Source organism: Leptopilina heterotoma, unplaced genomic scaffold (genome assembly GCF_015476425.1).
Source record: "Leptopilina heterotoma isolate Lh14 unplaced genomic scaffold, ASM1547642v1 Lhet_144, whole genome shotgun sequence".
In the NCBI taxonomy this organism is placed as follows: domain Eukaryota; kingdom Metazoa; phylum Arthropoda; class Insecta; order Hymenoptera; family Figitidae; genus Leptopilina; species Leptopilina heterotoma.
The window spans coordinates 1,367,588-1,389,725 of record NW_025110862.1 but is presented as its reverse complement, the minus strand read 5'-3'; the positions used below and the strand labels follow the sequence as shown (position 1 = coordinate 1,389,725).

Genomic DNA, 22,138 nt, shown 5'->3' with positions numbered 1-22,138 from the left:
TTATATTTTTTAAATTTTACAATATTTTTTACAATAAATTTATTTTAAATAAATAAATATTTAAATAGGTAGTACAAATATTATTTTCAAAATTATTATTCGATAGTAATTAAAAATATTAATAATAATTTAAAAAAGAAACAAATTTGTTAAAAAATTGTGATCACGAGAAATATTTTTAATATCACCCCCCCCCCCCCTCAATAGAAAATTTTCAGGGTTCCCACAGGTCAGGGAAAAGTCAGGGATTCTTATTAAAGTACTGGAAAAAAAGTAATCTACTATTTCTACAATCTACTATTTTAATAAAATTTTTCAAAAGAATTCAATTATTTAAAAAAAAATGTTGATAAATTTCTAAGCAAACATTAAATTATTTTCATGAATAATAAAACTCATCATAGAATTCCAATTATTTTTAATACAATTTTAATCAAATTCCTCGAAAAATGTAATCATTCTTGAAAATTTTATTGAAATTCCTTGAAAAATTCTAATTACGTTGATAAAATTCTTTATGAATTCTTTATGAATTTAAAAAAAAAATTGATAATTGAATTTTTTCGAACAATTTTAATAAAGTTTTTGGAAATAATTGCATTTTTCGAAGAATTTACTTAAAATTTTATTAAAAATAATTGAAATCCTGTGAAGAATTTTATTAATTTATGAAAGTATAATTGAATTTCTTGCAACAAATTTTATCAAATTTTTTTTTTAAATAATTAAAGTAATGTAAAGAATCTTATTATTTATGAAAATAATTGAATTCCTGCAACGAATTTTATTACGTTTTTTTTAAAATAATTAAATTCTTTTGAGAACTTTTATTAAAATAGTAGATTTTGAAAATATTTGAATTTCAACGAAGAATTTCATTATATTCATGAAATTTAGTTTAATTCTTGCAAAAAATTTAAGAAAATAATTCCATTTTTCTAGGATTTATTTTAAATTGTATTAAAAATAATTGAAATCCTCAGAAAAATGTTATAATTTATGAAACTAATGGAATTTTTATAAAGAATTTTACCAAATTTTTTTTTTAATATAATTGATTCATGAGAAAAATGTTATTAATTGTAAGAATAATTAAATTTCTGGAATGAATTTTAATAGATTTTATTTAAATAACTAAATTCTTTTGAGAACTTTTATTAAAATAGTAAATTTTGAAATTTTTTGAATTTCAGCGAAAAATTTCATTATTTGTGAAATGTAATTAGATTCTTGCAAAAAAATTTTTGGACCTAATTTCATTTTTCGAGAAATTTATTTAAAATTGTATTAAAATTAATTGAATCCCTGTGAAGAATGTGATTATTTATGAAAATAATTGAATTCTTGCAACGAGTTTTATTATAACTTTTGTAAATAATTTAATTTTTTTTGAATAATTTTATAGAAATCTAAATTTTCATAAAACAAGAAGATATTAATTACTCCGAGTCGAAGACTCGGAGTGATTCATATCTTCATGTTTTATAATAATATTCTTATAAGTTGTTGAATTTTAAAAATGCTTGAATTTAAATAAGAATTTTAATTCCTATGAAAAAATAATAATTAAATACTTATTTTAAAATGAAGTTATTGATGTTTGCGAATAATTTTACAATTAAAGAAATTCGTAAGTAAATGTAATAAAATGTTTTTTTTTTGAGTATCTAATAATTTTTAGAGTGAATCAGAATATTCTTAGGGTCAGGGAAAGAGTCAAAATCAGTCAGGAAAAAGTTTGGAAATCAGGGAAAAGTCAGGGAAAAACAAAATTAATTTTTTGTGGCAACCCTGATTTTATAAAATTGTAAAAAAAAATTTTGTGACTACAAAATAGAAATTACACCAATTTTTTCAATTTAATGAAAATGGAATTTCGTTCAAAATTGTGAATTAAAAAATTTATTTATTTCTTAATTTATATTAATAGAGAGAAAATTTTCACTTTCTTAAAAGTTTGCTCACACGTTATGTACAAAATCATATACGCAGTTAATATATCAGAAGATGCAAAATTGCCTAAAGGCATTAATAATATGAACTTTGTATAAAGAGAAAAGTTTATATGAAACATATATTATATGTGTAGAAGAAAATCTACAACTACCAGTAGAGCCTAAATATATGTCATGTTTGTAATTAAATGGAATTGCCAACTGGATAGATGTTAGATAAATTCTTTAATAGCCATCTGATAAAATTAAAAAAAAAATATACTGCACTTCATAATTTGTCAAAAGGCACAAAAATTATACAAGCAAAATTATTCTTCAGTAGTCGTTTAATATTTTTTTCAAATGGAAAAATATTCATTGATTTTTTTTTCTCTACCAAAGAAGGAAATACAATTTTTCTATTTCAAAAAAAATATTAAACAACCTCTAAATAATAATAATAATAATTTTTTTCATTGCAAATTCTAAATATTTATCATTCAAATGGAAAAAATTTCTATAAACTTTTATTAAAATACCAAGCCAAGAATTGAATTTAGAAATAAAAATTTGCAAATAAATTTTTACTATGAAAGAAAAATTAAATTATTCTCACAATAATATTTTTAAACTGAAAAAATTTTTGTTAAAATGGTGGTTTAATTTCTCCACTTGAGAACGCCAAGGTCGCCACCAGGTGACGTGAAATCTGATTGCCATCTAGCGGTGACCTTGACGTTCGCAGGTGGAGAATTAATTTGCTTACTAAATAAATTGATATTTAAACTTTCGGTTAACAAAATTTTATTTTTTATCAAAAATATTAAAAAATGAAAAAAGGTGCTAAAGTTCTACTTTAATCGAATTTTTTTAATTCTAATGTAATTCAGTTTTTATATAATTGTATTGTTATATATTTTTTTATTTATAAATATTTAATACAAAATATTGTTTTTTATTATTATAAAAAACATTTTTATTTATAAATATATTCAAAGATAGCACATTTTTTTCCTAATTAGTTTTCATTACAACAGCCGCAAGTTGCATTTTATCTCACCTCTTTCCTTATTTTATCATGTCGACCTCATCTCGATAGTTTATATTGATCATATTCGAAAAGTAATTTATCAATTTATTTGAGATAAGAATTTTTTTTTTATATACGAAACTTGACAAAATATCGCAGAAATCTATAAATGAAAATTATTTACTACACGAAATACATTTATCATATTGTTTCCTTTTAAATAAAATAAATATCTTCAACATTTTTCAAAAATAAAAGAAATTCCATTTCATTTTCGAGGTGAAATAATATTGCATCACACTAAAGGGAAAATCGATAAGATGAATGCACCATTTACTGATTGCTTAAGCAAATTGAAATAGCGAGTTACAGAATGATAAAATTGCGGAAAAATAGCTATAAGAGGGGAAAATGAATATAAAAAAAAGTATTGTTGTGAACTATATATATACCAAAAAAAAAAATATTGTATGTTATATACAAAATAAAATGCCACCAAAAAAAACGGTAAATGACTCGAAAACGGAAAAAAGGAAGTAATTTAAGATAAATTGAAAATTCGGTAAGTTTTCCGCTTCGTCGATAAAAATTGATGAAACCATGTCGAAAAGATATAAAATGTTGTTTTATTTTCTCCTCGAAGAAAAGATTTATTACCACTTGCTATATAGTTTTTTACATAATGTAATTCTAAAGTTAAATCCAGTGACATTTCTGTTATCAAATTAATCAAATTCAATTATTCTTTTTTTACAATAAATCCAAAGAGTCATTCCATTATATTTCGACTAAAGTCGTTGCTGACTAATTTTAAAAAATTGTAATATTTGGCAGGAATGATGTTAAAGATATTAGGATCACCGAACAAAAAGAATTTTTTAAATATTTTCTATATTTATTGTAAAATAAGCATCTAAAGTATATGAAGTCGTAAAAACTGTCACATTTTCATCTATTAGAAAATATTAAAGAAAACACATAATTTACTATAAAAACGTAAAAAAAAGGATTAGAATTTATTAAGAATGAATTGTTTTATTATTATAAATTGATAAAAACAATTATTAATAAGAAATATTAAATAAAAAATGATTTTAAAGTTCACCTGCCAAATAACCTAAATTTGCCAATTTCATTCACTAAATGTGAGAAAGAGAAATCATTAAATTGAATAAAACCTTATGAAATATAAAGTACCTGTGATTAACTTTTAGTTTTCCTTATCACTTTCTTCCTTTTTTCTTTACAAATGTGAAAAAATAAGCAATTAAAATTGGCACTTTGCTTATTTTCACGATTTTAAAATATAAATAACTTCTGCCCAGAAAAATGAAAAATTACGAAAATTGGGCAATAATTAATTGATCACTAGATACACTCACTAGAAAAAGATTTTCTTTGGTCCCGAAGCTATTTTCCGAATTAATTAACTTTAAACTTTTTACTATTTTTATCAGGTTAATACATGTGTTTTTTAAAGGACGAAGTTAGCTCTTCTTGTTTAATTGTTTTGAACCAACTTCAGTTTTAAAAAAATCATATGTATTAACCTGATAAAAATAGTAAAAAGTTTAAAGTTAATTAATTCGGAAAATAGCTTCGGGACCAAAGAAAATCTTTTTCTAGTGAGTGTATCTAGTGATCAATTAATTATTGCCCAATTTTCGTAATTTTTCATTTTTCTGGGCAGAAGTTATTTACATTTGAAAATCGTGAAAATAAGCAAAGTGACAATTTTAATTGCTTATTTTTTAATATTTGTGAAGAAAACAGGAAGAAAGTGATAAGAAAAACTAAAAGTTAATCACAGGTACTTTATATTTCATAAGGTTTTATCCAATTTAATGATTTCTCTTTCTCATATTTAGTGAATGAAATTTGCAAAAATAGGTTATTTTCCATGTAAACTTTAAAATTATTTTTTATTTAATATTTCTTATTAATAATTGTTTCTATCAATTTATAATAATAAAATAATTCATTCTTAATAAATTCTAATCATTTTTTTACGTTTTTATAGTAAATTATGTGTTTTCTTTAATATTTTCTAATAGATGAAAATGTGACAGTTTTTACGACTTCATATACTTTAGATGCTTATTTTACAATAAATATCAAAAATATTTAAAAAATTCTTTTTGTTCGGTGATCCTAATATCTTTAACATCATTCCTGCCAAATATTACAATTTTGAAAATTAGTCAGCAACGACTTTAGTCGAAATATAATGGAATGACTCCAAAGGATTTTGATTATTTTTGGTTTCGCTCAGTGGGAAAATTTTTTTATTTGTATTAACGAAAAGAAAAAATAAAAACCGAATGAAATAAATAAATAGAAAAAATTATAAGTAATATGTTAGTTTAAGTAATAAATAATAAATACAAATACTAATAAAAAAAATTTAGCTAAAAAGGAAGTGATGATCTTTTTTATTTATTTATATATTTAAAAAAGAAAATCCAACAATAAAAACAATTATGTGATAAAATTTCATAACATAAAAATTATGAAATATTTTGAGATATTTCCTCTCAACTGAGAGGAAATTGTTTTAAATCAAAGTATATATTTTTGGCTTGTTTTCAAAAATTTTTGTTCGAACAATGTGGAACTTCCGGAAGTTTTGTTATTCAAGCGACGAGTCACACAGAAAAAATTGATCTCTGTCTAATATATATATATATATATATATATATATATATATATATATATATATATATATATATATATATATATATATATATATATATATATATATATATATATATATATATATATATATATATATATATATACATATTTCTTGCGCTAAATAAATAAACAATGTTGAGAATACTTTGCAAAATTATTCTTCGAGCCATTGATAAAATAATTCCACGAAAATATTTATTTTTTTAAATAAAAAAAAAATTACGTACACAATAAATTTTTACACAAAAAATCTAAATAAAATCAACGATTTGTTTCTTTTTTTCGCAAATATAAAATCAAATTATTCTTTTATATACCTGTCAAATGGATAAGGAAATGAATTTTAAAACTTTCAAATTTAAAGTTAAGTAAATGTAATTTTGCAGTGACCTATTTACAGTTGCAGTTCGGTCAGTGAAAATTCATTGACATCCAACAAGATAAATCACTTTGAAATTTTAATGATTTTCAAACTTTAACACATAGAAGGTGCTATGAACGGAAATCTTTTTTTAAAACTGATAATAAATAAAAAATAAACGAACAAAATTAATTTTCCTCCGAGAGACAAAAAATGTTATACCGCAAATAAATTTACGGAAAATTTATTAATTCACACAAACACAAAAGGAAGGAAAAGCACAAATAAAAAATAATAAAATAATAAAAATAAAATAATAAAATTAAAATAATTAATTAAAATAATAATAATAAAAAATTTCTTTTTTTTTAAGAAAAACTTAAGAAAAATTTCAGTTTTTGTAAGTTAGAAAAATGTTTACTTTTCGCAAACTTTGGAAGAATTTTAGTTTCTTTAAACTTAAAAATCTTTTTATATTATGTCTCGAAGTCTTTAAACTTGAGAATTTTTTCATAAAAGGTAACAAATATTAAATAACTTTTACTTTTAAGAAAAATCCAAATTGTTTGAAATTTTTGACAAATTGTATTATCTCCAGAATAAATTTTACTAAATTAAAAGTATATTTTACTAAATTTCGAAATAAATTTTACTACTTATATTATAAAATTTACTCTTGAAATAACGATTTTCAATAGTAAAATTTTCTATTTTCATTTTTCAGTGTTAATTTTTTTTTATGAAAATTATTCAAAATTTTCCCCGAACATTAAAAGTAGCTAACAAAAATTTTTATATTTTAGAGTAAATTTGGTAAATTTTACTATTTTTGAACTAAATTTTTCTAATTTTTATAAGAAAAAAATTGTTTTTGAAAATTGTAAAAGTTATTCTGTAAATAGAAATTTTTAATATTAAATTTTACTATTTTTAAAGGAAGTTTCACCAAGTCCCAAGTTAATTTTACTAATTTTCTACTGAAATTTACTAGTAAAATTCATGGAATTTTAAAACTAAAGTAGAGTTGTAGTAAAAAGTTCGTTTAAAAATTTAAAGAAAGTTACACACTACGTACGGAATAAGATAACAAAAAATATAAATAATTAACGGAAAAAGTTTACCATAAAAGTAATTTTATTTAAAAAAATAAAAAAAATTTTTTAATTAAAAAAATTTAAAAATATAATAAAAAATGTATAACAAAAAGTTCTTATTTTTAAATATTCGTTATTTTTGTTTATTCCTTTTAGTCTAAATTTTATTATTTTATATCAATTTTAATTTCCTATTTTTTTTCAAATTATAATTTTTCTAAACTAATAAACTAGACTAATATTTATTTTAGTAGAGAAATTTTTGAAAATATTTGAAAAGTAAATAAAATTCCATTCATTTGAATGTTCAATTATTTATTTTTTATAATCATTTTTCTAATAATAATAATTTAAAATTTTAATAATAATTCTAGTAGATACTTTAGGGTAAATGTAATTATTTTTTAGTTAATATTATGAATATTTAAATAAACTTATAATTATTATTTATATATTTTTTATGTTTTTCTTTATAGCTAAAATATTATTAAAAAAGTATTTTGTAAACATTATTAATTATTTTTTTGCATTAAGACAATTTTTTGTAATCGACTAAATTTTTTTTATAAAAATACTAAACGATTTAAATTGAGAAACAGTTATTCAATGCTTCTAGTTAATAAAAATGTTTTTTCTTCTGTTAATTAAAATTTGATTATAAAAAATATTGTTTTATAAAAAAAATTTGATTTTTAAACTAGAGATAAATATTTTTATTATACTAATGTTCACTTTCGTGTAAACATTTTTAAAAATATTTATATATAAAAAAATTCGTTCATTTGACGTTTGACCCTTCAAAAAAAGGAGGGTAATATTATTTTTTTTTTTTTTTGTAAAAAGAATTTTTATATAACAGCTAGAATATTTTTTTTGACAAAGCACTAGACCAACCAAATAGAAACATATTTGTATTTTAGTGAAAATAATTTTTTTCTCAATTTTCAATCAATTGAATTTCAATCAATTGAGAGTCGAGTAAAATAACGAGATTAAAATAGAGAAAATAATAGAAAAACAAAAAAGAAATAAAAATTGAAAAGAAAAATTGAAAAAGGATATTAAATTAGGAAAGAAAATTAAAAATTTTAAGAAGTAAAAAATTAAAACTAAAAAAAAACTTTTAGTTTTAAAAAAAACTTTTAGTCTTTTTTTTATTAAAATGAGAAAAAAAATGAAAAAAATGAAAAACTTTGAAAAAAAATGATTTTTATTGAAATAGGAAAGAGAATAAAAAAGAAATCAAAATAGGATAGTAAATTTAAAAAAAAAGATTAAAATAGGAAAGAAAATAAAAAAGAGACTAAAATAAGAAAGAAAATAAATAAATAAAAGAAAGTAGAAAAATGAAAGAGACTGAAAGAGGAAAGAAATTAAGAAAATTAAGAGAAGAGATTAAAATAGGAAGAAAAATAAAAAAAGAAACTAAAATAGCAAAAGAAAATAGAAAAAGGAGATTAAAATAAAAAAGAAATTAAAAAACCGTAAGAGATGAAAATAAAAAGAAAACCAAAAAAAAAGAAGAAAGGAAAAAAAGAAAACGAATAAACGAAAAGAATTGAAATAATTTCCAATAAATAAATATTACAGTAAATAATTACAATAAACAGTAAAAATAGACTTCGAAAAAGTAAAAAAAAAGAAAAGTGTTCAATTTCAAGTAACAGGGTCTCAATAATTTGAAAGACGTTCCTGAAAGTAAAACTTTAAGTTTTCGACATGCAGGAGGACGGCTACGCGGCTCGAAACCAGAAATAGACAAAAGCCACAGCTTGCTCCGTTCGAGGTCCCCGTGAATATGCCAGAGCTTCTTGAGCTTGGACAGAAATTTTGCTCCCCAGCTATGATTATTCGACGCGTCGTCGCGCCGAGTTAACGACTCTTTCGAGAGGAGGCTTTTTAAGAAGAAAGCCTAAACGAATTTTTTAATTGTTTAAAATAATAAAAAAAAAAAAATCACACAAATTCACCAAAAAAAAAGGAAGAAAGAAGTATTTTTTTTCCTAGTGTGCGTGCAAAGAAAATAGTTCATATTATACAAAAAGAAAAAACGAGGTAAATTTTACCAATTAAAACAAAATAAATAAAATTAAAGAAGAAAAAAATAATAAATTTAGAAAAAAATATTAAAAAAAGAAGCTTTTTTTCTCTCTCGCAGTAAAGAAAGTAAAGATTTATTGGACGAACCGAAGTGATTATTTTCCGTCAATGTGAATGTGTGTTGAGAATGTGCTCTATCTTGAATAGTGTTGGTTCAAGTTTATCGTGCTCCAAGCTCATAAAATAGTTCACCGGCATCTCCAACAAGTTGTGTTTCTCATGAGAGTGCAGACATAATGTTTCCAGTGCATTGATGCTCAATGTCATCAGCTCTGGAACGACAATCTTCTTATATCTTATGGAAATTTTGACAAATCCCATGATTACTTGCTTTCAAAGACATTCTCCCAACTGGGATTTATATTCCGAAATTTATGGACGTCCCATTTATTTTTATTAACATTGACTTTTTTCATTCTCAACCCTTATTTTTATTTTTTTTACTATTATTTTTTAATCCGATTTTATTGTATTTGTGTCGTTATTTATTTACTTTCTTAATTAATTATTTACTTATTACCGTGAATTAAATATTATTTCATTATTAATCCATTAGGCTTTTATATTAATTATTTATCTATTCATTTATTTATTTGTTTATTTATTTACTTAATTACTTATTTGTTTGTTTATTTATTTACTTACTTATTTATTTGTTTATTTATTTATTTACTTATTCAATTCTTCATTTATTTGTTGATTTATTTACTTATTTGTTTGTTAATTAATTAATTTGTTTACTTACTCATTTATTAATTTGTTTATTTATTTACTTATTTATTTACTTATTTAATTCTTCATTTATTTGTTGATTTATGTACTTATTTGTTTATTTATTTACTTATTTATTTGTTTATTTATTTACTTATTCAATTCTTCATTTATTTGTTGATTTATTTACTTATTTGTTTGTTAATTAATTAATTTGTTTACTTACTCATTTATTAATTTGTTTATTTATTTACTTATTTATTTATTTACTTATTTAATTCTTCATTTATTTGTTGATTTATTTACTTATTTGTTTATTTATTTACTTACTTATTTATTTGTTTATTTATTTACTTATTCAATTCTTCATTTATTTGTTGATTTATTTACTTATTTGTTTGTTAATTAATTAATTTGTTTATTTACTCATTTATTAACTTGTTTATTTATTTACTTATTTACTTATTTGTTAGTTTACTTATTTGTTTATTTATTTGTTTGTTTACGTATTTATTTACTTATTTGTTTATTTATTTACTTACTTATTCATTTGTTTTTTTTACTTTTAAAAAAAAAATAATGACTCATTAAAATATAAATTATTGTAATTGAAATAATTATTGGTTTTCAATTCAAATTAGTTTTACGAATTAATAATAATAATTAGAAAAAAAATTTTTTAATTATTAATCAAATATTTTTCTAATTATTCTTAATTATCATTTATCAAATATAAATTGTAATTAATCAATTCAATTATTACTCAAATATTATTCAATTTTTATTGTTTACTTTATTATTTAAATATTATTCAATTCAATTATTATTCAAGTGTTATATAATTGTTATTTTCAATTCAATTGTTATTTAAATTAAATAATTAGTTATACCAATTCTTTTTCAATTATTATTAATTATCATTTATTAATTATAAATTGTAATTATTCAATTCAATTATTATTGAAATATTATTCAATTTTTATTGTTTACTTTATTATTGGAATATTATTCAATATTATTATTATTCAATTCAATTATTATTCGAATATTATTTTCAAAAATTCGTTTTCAATTATCATTCAAATAATAATTTAAAAACTATTATTTATTATCAGTTATCAAGTATTTTTAATTATTTAAATGATTATTTGAACTGTTTAAACAAATTTTTTTTGCAATCAATATTAAAATAATAATTCAAATAGAATTTTTTAAACAAAAAATTTGCAAAGAAAAGAGTAAAATTAAACTATTGTTATTAAAAATTTTTGAAAATTATCATTTTAAAATGAACCATTCCTCCATCTATCAAGCACTGTAGAGAATTTCACACACAATACCAACAGGGAGAATAAAATCGATTGCTTCTCATAATTTCACAATTTCAAACCGACAGTTGTTAAATAACCCTTTCAAAAATAATCTTACCATCAAAAATAATTTTTTCGATAATTAAAAAAAATCAATTTTACATTCTGCAGATATAAAGGATTCTCTCTCATTCAACCAACGATCAACGAGAAGCAAGTTTTTCATTGAAAAAAAAACCAAAAAGGAAAAGAAAAATAAGGGATAGTGAAATATTCCCAACGAGTGTGTTACTATAATACGTCGAATTTTGGTGCATGCGCTCTCATTGTACGAATCAACCCCTTGGAAATTATTGGCTCCAAAGGAATTTCTCAACAACGAGATTTGCAAATATAGAAAAGCAAGTTCAGTCGTTGATCAACGCTGATCGGAAGACCGATCATAAAATTAGGGCTCGGTTCCTCTCGTATTGAGCGGAAAACCGGCGCCAAAAAAAGGAGAAAGAAAAAAAATAACAACAACAACAACAACATGCGGAAAAGAGATGCTAAATTTACTGATAATACGTGATTAATCAGTCATATATAGCGTTAAAATTTGGAATTTTTGTTTTTGCATTAAAAAAAAAAAAATAAGAAAAAGCTTATGACAGGAAAAATTTTTTACAAGTGCCTGAGTTGAAAATTATACTAGAGGAAGGATGGCAGACAGCGAGGGAGGTTCTGAACAGGATGACGTATCCTTCCTCCGTACGGTGAGTTCACATTCTGTTTTCAAAATGCATTCATTGGCATCTGCATTCAATATAGTGTGGTGGGAGGGGGGGGGAGTTTTGAGCATGAAGGGAGGGGATGAAAATAATTGTGCTACTGGTACTAAGGTCACGACTGACTGATCTATGTTTATGATTGTGTCACAGGAAATCCTTCTTTTAATGTGTTATTCAATATTTTCCATCATTCAATTACAATCTCACATTAGTCATTAATCAAATTTTAATTTTATTAAGAAAAATTTATTTTATTCAAAATTTATTCAGAAGGAAAAAAATGTCTTTGATTTTTTTGTCCCGAACGTTCTGAACTTTAAAATGAACGAAATTTATTTATTTCTTCTTGTAATTAAATTTTTATTACAATTATTTTGCGTTACTATTAAGAAAATTAATTATTAAGTTTAAGTCTTATTTTCATTGAAATCAGTAATTTATAAACATATTTTTAATAAAGAATATTTCTTTTATTTGAACGTTCAAAACTTGTAGATCTTGATTTTTTTACTTAGTTTTTTTTTATTTATTTATTTATTATTTTTTAGAATACATTTTATTTTTAGTCTTCTAGAATTGTCTTCAAAGTTCTGAACGTTGAAAATGAACGAAGTTTATTTATTTCTTCTTGAAATTAAATTTTTATTACAATTATTTTGCGTTACTATAAAGAAAATTAATTATTAAGTTTGAGTCTTTTATTTTTATTGCAATCAGTAATTTATAAATATATTTTTAATAAAGAATATTTCTTTTATTTAAATATTCAAAACTTGTGGATCTTGATTTTTTTAAAGTTTTTTTTATTTATTTATTTATTTTTTTTTGTTTAGAATAAATTTTATTTAGTCTCATAGAATTGTCTTCAAAGTTCCAAACGTTGAAATGAACGAAATTTATTTATTTATTTGTTAAATTAAAATTTGATTGCAATAATATTTTATCACGTGATAAAAAAATAAATTAGAAAGTTTTATAATTATTTAATGTAGCTTCTAGTATTTTGTAAATATTTATTCAAAGTGCTTATTATTGTAGAAAAACTTAATAAAAAAACCAATGCACATGCGTAATCATCAGCCACATTTTAAATATTTTTCCGAAAAAAATTTAATTTCGTTGAAAATCGTGATTAAAAATAATAAATTATGCAAAGTTTTTTTATTTACAAAAAAACTGAAAGCTTTTTTAAAATATTGTGACAAACAAATATAAATGATGCAAATTTATTCCCTTTTTTCAAAAACAAACAACTGAGAATTTTGTACAAAAATTGTGAATACGAAATAGAAATTATGTAATTTTTTTTCATTTATTTCTGAAAAAAATTATAATTTCGTTAAAAATCGTGATTAACAAATAGAAATAGAATTTTTTTTCTTTTTCCAAAACGAAACTTAAAATTTTGTAAACAATTGTGATTGAAAAATATTTTTTTTCAAAAAAGAGAAAAGAAATTAATAAAAAAAAATTCGTTTAATGTTGGAAGTGCTTTAAGATTTTTCTTTACTGATTTTTTTTAATTATTTACTATTTTTTTGCTATTGTGCATGTTTTCCTCTTTTGAAAACTTTAAAGTTTAAACAAAATATTTCATTCTACTTGAAAAATATTTACAGAAAATTTTTTTTTTTTTTGTTAAAAATTTAATTTTGTTTTTTTGATTGAATAAATTTTTACTTCTATTCTTTTCTTCATTATTCTTCTTTTATTTACAATGAACAATTTTTCAAAAACTAATGGTTATATAATCAACAATATTAAATATTAAATAATAATATAATGTAAAATATATATATTTATTTTTTGTTGAACAAAAAAAGATTAATTATTGTATAATATTCGTGTCTATAAAATTGATAATAATTTTTTTAACATAAATTTAATTTCGTAGTTTATAGCGTACAATTTTTTGTTTTAGAAACTTTTATGAATTGTTAAGAGCAAGTTAATAAACAAATTAATTAAATTTTCATTTGAAACACATTTTATTAAATTTTCTTCATTTTATTTATTGAAAAAAACGTAAAATCGATAGAAATCGTTAATTTTAATTTTTAATTTTAATTTAAAAAATTTTTAATAAGTTTATAAATACATCGACGAGAAAGAGAAATTATATAAATAAAAATCGCGTTATCAAAGAAACATTACACGATTTTCCATTACGAGAGAATTAAGTTTATTGGAACAAAAAATACTTTAATCTTCAATTGTTTTCCTGGATTTTGTGTTAAAATAAAAAAAATTTGAAATATTTATTTTTTAAAAAAGAATTTTTTCATTTTTAAAACATCAATTTCAATTCTTTTTCTGTATTTTATGGCATTGAATTATAAGAGACTCGTATTTTTAAAAAAGAATTATTTTCGTTTCAAACACAGATTTATCTGTTTTTTTTTTGTAATTTTTAATCTTTGTAAATCTCGTTCACTATATAAAATTTATTTTTATACTACATTCGTCAATTAAAATTTTAATTGCTTTTTTACAATTTAGAAATATTTTATTAAAGTGGATATTTTGAATCTTCTTTTTTTGTGTAAGTTGAATTTTGAGTATTTGAATATTCTACTATTAAAATCGATTTTGCTTCTTTTTCTAAAATTTTCTGCTGTTATGAAATTTATATTCTATTTTTTAATAATATAACAAAAAATTAAAATAAATAGTTAAATATTTTTTATTTGAAATTTTATTTCCGAATCAAAATATTCCAAATTTGTCCAAAAATAGAAACAATATTATTACATTAATTTGAATATTTATTTACTTATTTTTCTCTTTGTTTATTTATTTAAATCAGAATTCTAAAATTGAAATATTAAAATTAATATAGAAATATGTGAAAAAACTAAATTAAATTTTTTGTTATCAGTTTCATTTTTTTTGTTTTTTTGTTTTTGAAGAGTGAATCAGCATAATTTATATTATTTAGATATTTTTTTTTTAGTGAAGAAAATTTTTTACGAATACTTAGTGTTTAGAAGAATATTAGATAAAATTTTGTTATTTTTCGTGATTTCATCATGTAATGTAAATGTCGCCTATATTTTTCTACTTTACATTCACAGTTTGAATCTCTAAAAATTGTGAACTGCACTTCCTCAAGATAAACATAGACACAATCCTTCTAAGACCTACTTATTCTTTTCACTTGAAATTCTTTAAGAGAAAAACTTTATTTTATATATGAGAAAAATAAATAACAATCAAAGAGTGAGTAAAATTTTCCAATATTTATATTAGAATTCAAAATACAAAATACCAAAAAATGTAAACTTCAAAATACAAAATTTTAAACTTAGAGTACAAAATACAAAATTCAGAATACAAAATACAAAGTTCATAATACAAAATACAAAATTTAGACGCAGCAAATTAATTAGTTTACAAAATTATAATTTTTCGAATGAAGAATTTTATTCTGAAATTTTTTTCTTTCCGTATAGAGTTTCCGTAGGTAGTTATATATAAAATTTGTCTATTTTTACCAAATGGAGTCTTTCACGAGGCCAAGAATAAGTTTTGATAGATTGGAACGATAGTAAACCTGCCCTGGCTTTTTCATTTCTCTTTTTTTTCTCTTTTTTCTTGGAATTGAACTTTATTTTTGAGAAAAAGTTGTTATCGTGTGAGAGAGAGAGAGAGAGTTGAATTAAAAAGTTAATTTCTCCATTGTTGACCTTGAAGACTTGAAGAAGAGACAGGGGGGAAGAGGTGTATTCGAGTTTGCCATTCTAGAATTTGATTTTATTTGTTAACTGAATCAATCTTGCGAGAAAATGCCACCTGATTTGCTTTTGGAGTCGATGGAGCGTACCTTATTGATCCTCGCTTCGTAGGTAGATTAAACAATGAGCTTCATTGGATAATATTATTTTCCTTCATGGCAACTAAAGGCCTAAGAATATTATGATTTCATTATATAATCATCGTGCGTAAATAAGAAGGCGTTACTAATTTTTTACTATTTAGGAGTTACTATTTTTGTACTATTATTACTATTTTTGTGCTATTCTGGTACTACTCAGGAGTTACTATTTTCTTACTATTTAGGAGTTATTATTTTTTTACTATTTAGGAGTGACTATTTTTGTACTATTATTACTATTTTTGTACTATTCTGGTACTACTCAGGAGTTACTATTTTTTTTACTATTTAGGAGTTATTATTTTTTTACTATTTAGGAGTGACTATTTTTGTACTATTATTACTATTTTTGTACTATTCTGGTACTACTCAGGAGTTACTATTTTTTTACTATTTAGGAGTTATTATTTTTTTACTATTTAGGAGTTACTATTTTTGTACTATTATTACTTTTTTGTACTATTCTGGTAATACTCTGGAGTTACTATTATTGTACTATTCAGGAGTTACTACTTTTGTACTATTGTTCTACTATTTAGGAAATACTTTTTTTGTATTACTTCGGAAATCCTACTTTTGTACGATTTTAGAAATACTATTAGTTTGTAGAATTTAAGAAATAGCATTTTTGTACTACTTAGGAAATACTATTTTTTTTACTACTCAGGGTCTTACTATTTTCGTATTATTTTTGTACCATAGAGGTAATAGTATGTTTCTACTATTTAGGAAATAGTAATTTTTCACGTCTCCGGGAGTTACTATTTTTTTTTATTATTTTTATACGATTTAGGAAATACTATATTTTTGTACTACTCTCTAAAATTGAATTAGTAAGAAAGTTTTCGAATTTTTATTTTTGACTTAAATTTTCTTTCAGAATCAGTAAATTTTATTAATAAGTAAAAATACTAATTTCTACTAATTTATAAAATAATTTTTTTACTACTCAGGGAATTACAATTTTTTACTATTTTTTTCGATTTAGGAAATACTATTTTTGTACAACTCTCAAAATTTGAATTAGTAAAAATGTTTTCTAATTTGTATTTTTGACTGATATTTTTCTTTTGAATTAGTAAATTTTACTTATAAATATATGTAAATATTACTATTTATTAGTAATAAATAAGTAGAAATTACTATTTAGTAATTAGTAGTAAAATTTAGTAATTCAGAAACAAAAAGTCTGTCACTAATTTAAATTAGTGAACATTTTTACTAATTCAAATAGGGAATACTATTTTTGTAGGGGAATGTAGTCAAGGTTGGCCTACTGTCTAGGTAGGCCACTCGCGTTTTTTTGTCAAGTTCACTAGCGCCACCTACGCGCATTTTTGTCGAAGCTTGTCTTAGTGAAACCTAACTTTTTGTTCAATTACATTTTCGGAAAATCTAAAATTGTGTTTTCTGTGACGTCGGTACAAAAAAAGCTCAAAAAAAGTTTTGTGCATAATGTGAAAAACCATTAATAAAAGATAAAAAACAAATTGAATCGTCAAGGCAAGTATGCAGAAAATTTGTGGGACTCATGGTTGAAAGGAAAACAAAGTAAAAAATCGAATCCCGAAACGTATTTCTTTATGGTTACAACAATTCGGTAATGTTACTTACTGTCAAGGTCGGCCACTATGTGTTTAAAATGCGCAAAGATGAGGACGAGCTACTTCATTTGCAAAAACTGCAATTCTGTATAACTCATAATATAATTGATCATCTTATTAATAGTTTCATTTAATTTTATTAATATTTTAGTGCAAAATTTTTTTTTATTTATATTTATTTTTTTATATTGTTTATTTTTATTATTTTGTTATTTCATTAAGTTACAAACTGTAAACAATAAAGAATCAATTTTCCGTAACTCCAAACATGTTATTTTATTTTTTAACGATTAATGCCCTTTGAATTTTAAACATGGCCGACCTTGACTGTAATGGCCAACCTGGACTACAAATTTTTTTTTTTTTAAATCTTTATAACTTTTTCATTTTTAAACCTGTCAATTTACTTTGTACAGAAAAAATGTTCCTATTAAACAGGACTTTCCAACCATATACTTCAATTGTCCAAATTTATTTTTAAAAAAAAGTTATAAACAAAAGTCAAAAAGGTGGCCGACCTAGACTATGTTCCCCTACTATTGAGGAAATACTATTTTTGTACTATTCAGTAAATACTACTTTTGTACTATTCAGGAATTACTACTTTTGTACGATTTAGGAATTAATATTTTTGTACTACTTGAGAAAAATATTAAAAATAAGAATAACAATAATAAAAATAGTATTTTTGTACTACTTAGGATAAACTATTTTTCTACTACTCAGGGAATATTATTTTCGTACGATATAGGAAAAGTATTTTCGTATTATTTAGGAAATACATCTTTTTTACTACTTAGGTAATAATATTTTAATAAATCCTATATTTGTACTATTTAGAAAGTACTATTTTTGCAATACTTAGGAATGGTAATTGTTTACTACTTAGAAATTCTATTTTTATACTATTCAGGAAATACTATTTTTGTACTATATTTACTCTCTAAATCTGAATTAGTATCTTTTGCCTAGTGAAAGAGAACTAAAATCGTTTATTAAATTTTTTAATAATCGTTTTGACTATTTTTTAGTCAAAACTACTAATTTTTAGTTAAAAACTACTAATTGATAGTAGAAAACTACTAATTTATTTGTTAAGACTACTAATTAATTTATTAAACGTTACATATTGATATAGTAACCTTAACATTGTTTTATTTACAATAATTGTTTATAATAAATTATTTTTTTATAATTTATTTTCTTTTGTTTATATAACATTCAGATTGGAATTTTGAGTTGAATTGAAATTAGTAATTTGATAGAAATCGCTAGAAAATTTGGTTTGGAAATGTAATGTAAATAATAAAAAAAAAAATTAACCAAATAAAAAGTAAATAAGTATAGATTAATAAATAAATAAAAACAAAAGAATATAAAAGTTACCAATAAAAAATAAAGAAGCGAAAACTATAATAAAAAAGACAAAAGTAAAAATAAAAAAGAAATAAGTAGAAAAAACAACAATAAATATATAAATAAATAAATGGAAAATAAAAGGATATAAAAATTCCAACAAAAAAAGCAGAAACAATAATACAAAAATGAAACAATAAAAATAACAAAAACGAATGCAAAAATAACAACAAAAAAAACAAATAAATAAATATTGCAGACAATAACAAAAATAAGAAAAACAGATAAATAGAAAAAACAAAAAAGAAATAAAGGAAAGAAAAATAAGAAAAATAAATAAAAGAAAACTCTACCAATTTGTGGGTTTTGACTAAAAATTAGTCAGAACGCCCAAACTAATTAATTTAATGAGCGGAATCGATCTTATTTGATTATAGTTAAAAAGTAATTAATTCAGATTCAAAGAGAATAAATTAATTGAAAAAAAATAATATTTATACATAAATATTATTTTTTTTTTTAATTATTATTTTATTTTTAATTATTCTTACGGAAATTTTTTTTCTCTCTCAAAGAAAGTGTCACTTCTTTCGTTTGACATCTATATTCAATTTTGGATATCTACTTGCTGCCGCATTTGCCGCAGCATTGCTGTTGGCATCATTATGTGCATTTGCCAGATCTCGATATCTTTGTTTTTCTTTCTCCGACATGCAATTCCATCTTTTTCCCGCTTCTTTTGCAACACAAGTGACATGCTTTCCAGCATTTTTCTTATATAATTCCATGTAAAAATAAATATAGGGATTCACTTTTCTTTTTGGCTTTTGTTCACATGCATGTGAACTGACGCGTGATGATTTTTTTGTCACTTCCTTTTTAGTCGAGTCCTCGCGTTTTTCATTTTTTTTCTCGCATCTTGAAAAGAGACCGTCGGTTACTTCCATCATTGAACCATTTCTAAAATTGGCATCCTCGTTGTATCTAGAATAATATTTTTTTTTAATAGATCTCGTTATTTGGTAAAAACATTATTTTTTGAAAAATATTTTTTAATTTTTGATTTTTTTTTTTTTTTTTGAGAAAAGTATATTAATATTATTTAATTTCTTTATTTATTCTATTGTTTGTTTATCAAATCAGATTTTTATAATTTTTTCCCTTTCATTATGTAACATTTAAAAAATGGAAACAATTAAAATTTTATTTTATTGTAATTTTTATTTCAATATTAATTTCAATTAAAATAAAAATTACAATAAAAATAAAGTTAGAATAAATAAAAAATTAAAATTAAAACCCCGCAAACCAAGAAAACAAAATTATTTCCAGACTTCTTGATATTTCTAATAATAATAATTATTAAGTAAGTTCTGGTTATGATAGTATAAATATTAAATTGAATACAATTAAAAAAATGATTATTTATTATTAAAGAATTAAAAATAGAATTTAGATAACAATTGGAAATTTTAACAAATTCAATTTGATTAGAAAATAAAAGCAACATTATATTTATTGAAAATACTAAAAGAAACTGTTAGCATTTAATTAAGAAATGAATAAATGTAATTACATATTAAAAATAAATTTAATTATCAATAACAAAAGATTTATTTTATTATATTATATTAACTGTAATAACTCTAATTCAATGTTAATATTTAATTTAATATTTGCACATTAAAATTTGAATTCCAAAAGGATAGAAAATATAAAGAGAAAAATAAGTAATTAAAAAATTATTCTCAATTTGCGCAGAAAGGAAAAAGAAAATGAATATAATAAATTTTCATCTTAAAAAGTTGTGAAATATTTTAGTAAATAATAAAACGTGCAATTGATTTAATATTATTAATTAAAATTAGTTATAATTTTTCTATTATTATATTTATTATTACATTAAAGTGAAATAAAAAAGTAATTTAGTTAATTAGTAAAATAAAAAATACCAATATTACATTTTATTTTGGATTTATGTTACGATTTACAGTTACATATTAAAAAATAAATATTGAAAAGAATAAAAAATATTTTAAAGAAAATAATATTCTAAAGAAAAAAATAATAAAGAAATAGCCTCAATTCGCAGTAAAGAAAATTGACAATTTTGCAAATTATGAAAAAATTTTTTAAACGAATATGAAAACATACGAATTATCAGGATAGAATTCTTCATTGCTGTAGTTATCCATTTTTTTTTACTAGAATTTTTATTTTATATTTTTATATTTTATATAATTTTATAATTTTAGTTAATTTTTTACTTGAAAATTTGACTTTTATTTTTCGAAAACTAAAAAACATGTGAAAATCATTGTGTGAAGTTTGATTAGTATTGACAAAAGAAAAAAAAAATTGAAAAATCGTAAAATTGTTTACTTATGTTTAGATTGAGATTTTTACGTATTCATTGTCACTCTCCCTCTCTCTCTCAATTCGATTGCATAAGTTCAAAACTTTAAAGGTTTCTGCTTTTGTTCAACACTTTTCTCACCTCGAGCATTATTTTAATTTTTTTTTTCAATCACTCATATTACAGAAAGTGTATTAATATCTCCGGTTATTGTTATTTAATATTGCGTTTGTATTTTCAAATAAAAGAAAAGAAAAATGTTTTTTTTTATCTTAGAAAATTTTTGTTTGATTTTTTTTTTGTTAGTAAGTGTATTAGCATCTCTAGTAATTTTTAGTATTGCGTTTGTATTTTTAAGTAAAATGGAAAAAACTTCGGTTATTCTTTCAAAATTTTGAAAATTTTTTTCTTATTAATACCTTTTTTAAATTAATGTTAGAATTTTTCGCTGATTGAGAATTTTTAATTACGAATGAAGATTTCGACTTTATTTTTTAATTTCTTTTTCTGTCAGGAATATTAGTGAGTGTGTTAATATTATTTTTACAATAGAAGAAAAATTTATAAAATTTATTTATATAAATATTTCTTTTTTTTTTTATTTTATTTTAATCATATGTTTATTATTTATTTATTTCCTTATTTATTTATTTATTTACTTATTTATTTATTTATTTAAGAAATGTAGAGACAAGCTCTTTTGTACAAAAGTATTTTCCTTTTATTCTAAATTTATTTATTTTATAAATAAAAATTTCCATTTCTTATTTTTCGAGTAAAATGGAAATATTGTACTTTAAAAAAAAAAAGAAATGAACAAAAGATGATTTAAAGAAAAAACGGAGAGTTCAAAAGAGAATAACCTTTTTTTCATTCTTTATTATATATCTATAGAAATTGAGACAATCAAGAATAAGAAACTTGAATTTGAACAACCCCTTGAA

General features: G+C 21.3%; 2 protein-coding genes across 19 annotated transcripts in view; one reads left to right on the top strand and one right to left on the bottom strand.

The window, feature by feature from the left end:
* Positions 1–8,949: 8,949 nt before the first annotated feature.
* The window catches only part of LOC122498279 (ryanodine receptor), a 73,821-nt gene continuing 60,632 nt past the window's right edge, over positions 8,950–22,138 (top strand). For 15 of the 17 annotated variants that reach the window (XM_043605963.1, XM_043605962.1, XM_043605965.1 and 12 more), the window contains exons 1-2: positions 8,950–9,168; positions 11,406–11,989. In XM_043605963.1, coding sequence (XP_043461898.1) covers positions 11,936–11,989 — 54 coding nt within the window. In that variant the 5' untranslated portion in view covers positions 8,950–9,168; positions 11,406–11,935. The remainder of the gene's footprint in view (positions 9,169–11,405; positions 11,990–22,138) is intronic. The other 2 variants (XM_043605961.1, XM_043605959.1) reach the window with 1 other exon arrangement.
* On the bottom strand, positions 15,394–21,129 carry LOC122498281. 2 transcript variants are annotated; one of them, XR_006301215.1, is made up of 4 exons: positions 20,993–21,129; positions 19,390–19,822; positions 15,828–15,908; positions 15,394–15,744 (listed from the first exon to the last, which is right to left on the bottom strand). XR_006301215.1 is itself a non-coding variant. In XM_043605967.1 (3 exons), exons 1-2 carry the CDS (start codon positions 21,031–21,033, stop codon positions 19,420–19,422), a joined length of 444 nt encoding a protein of 147 aa, XP_043461902.1. In that variant the 5' UTR covers positions 21,034–21,129; the 3' UTR covers positions 15,394–15,908; positions 19,390–19,419. The 2 variants fall into 2 exon arrangements, 1 of the variants encoding a protein (XP_043461902.1); XM_043605967.1 differs by having other exon boundaries at positions 15,394–15,908.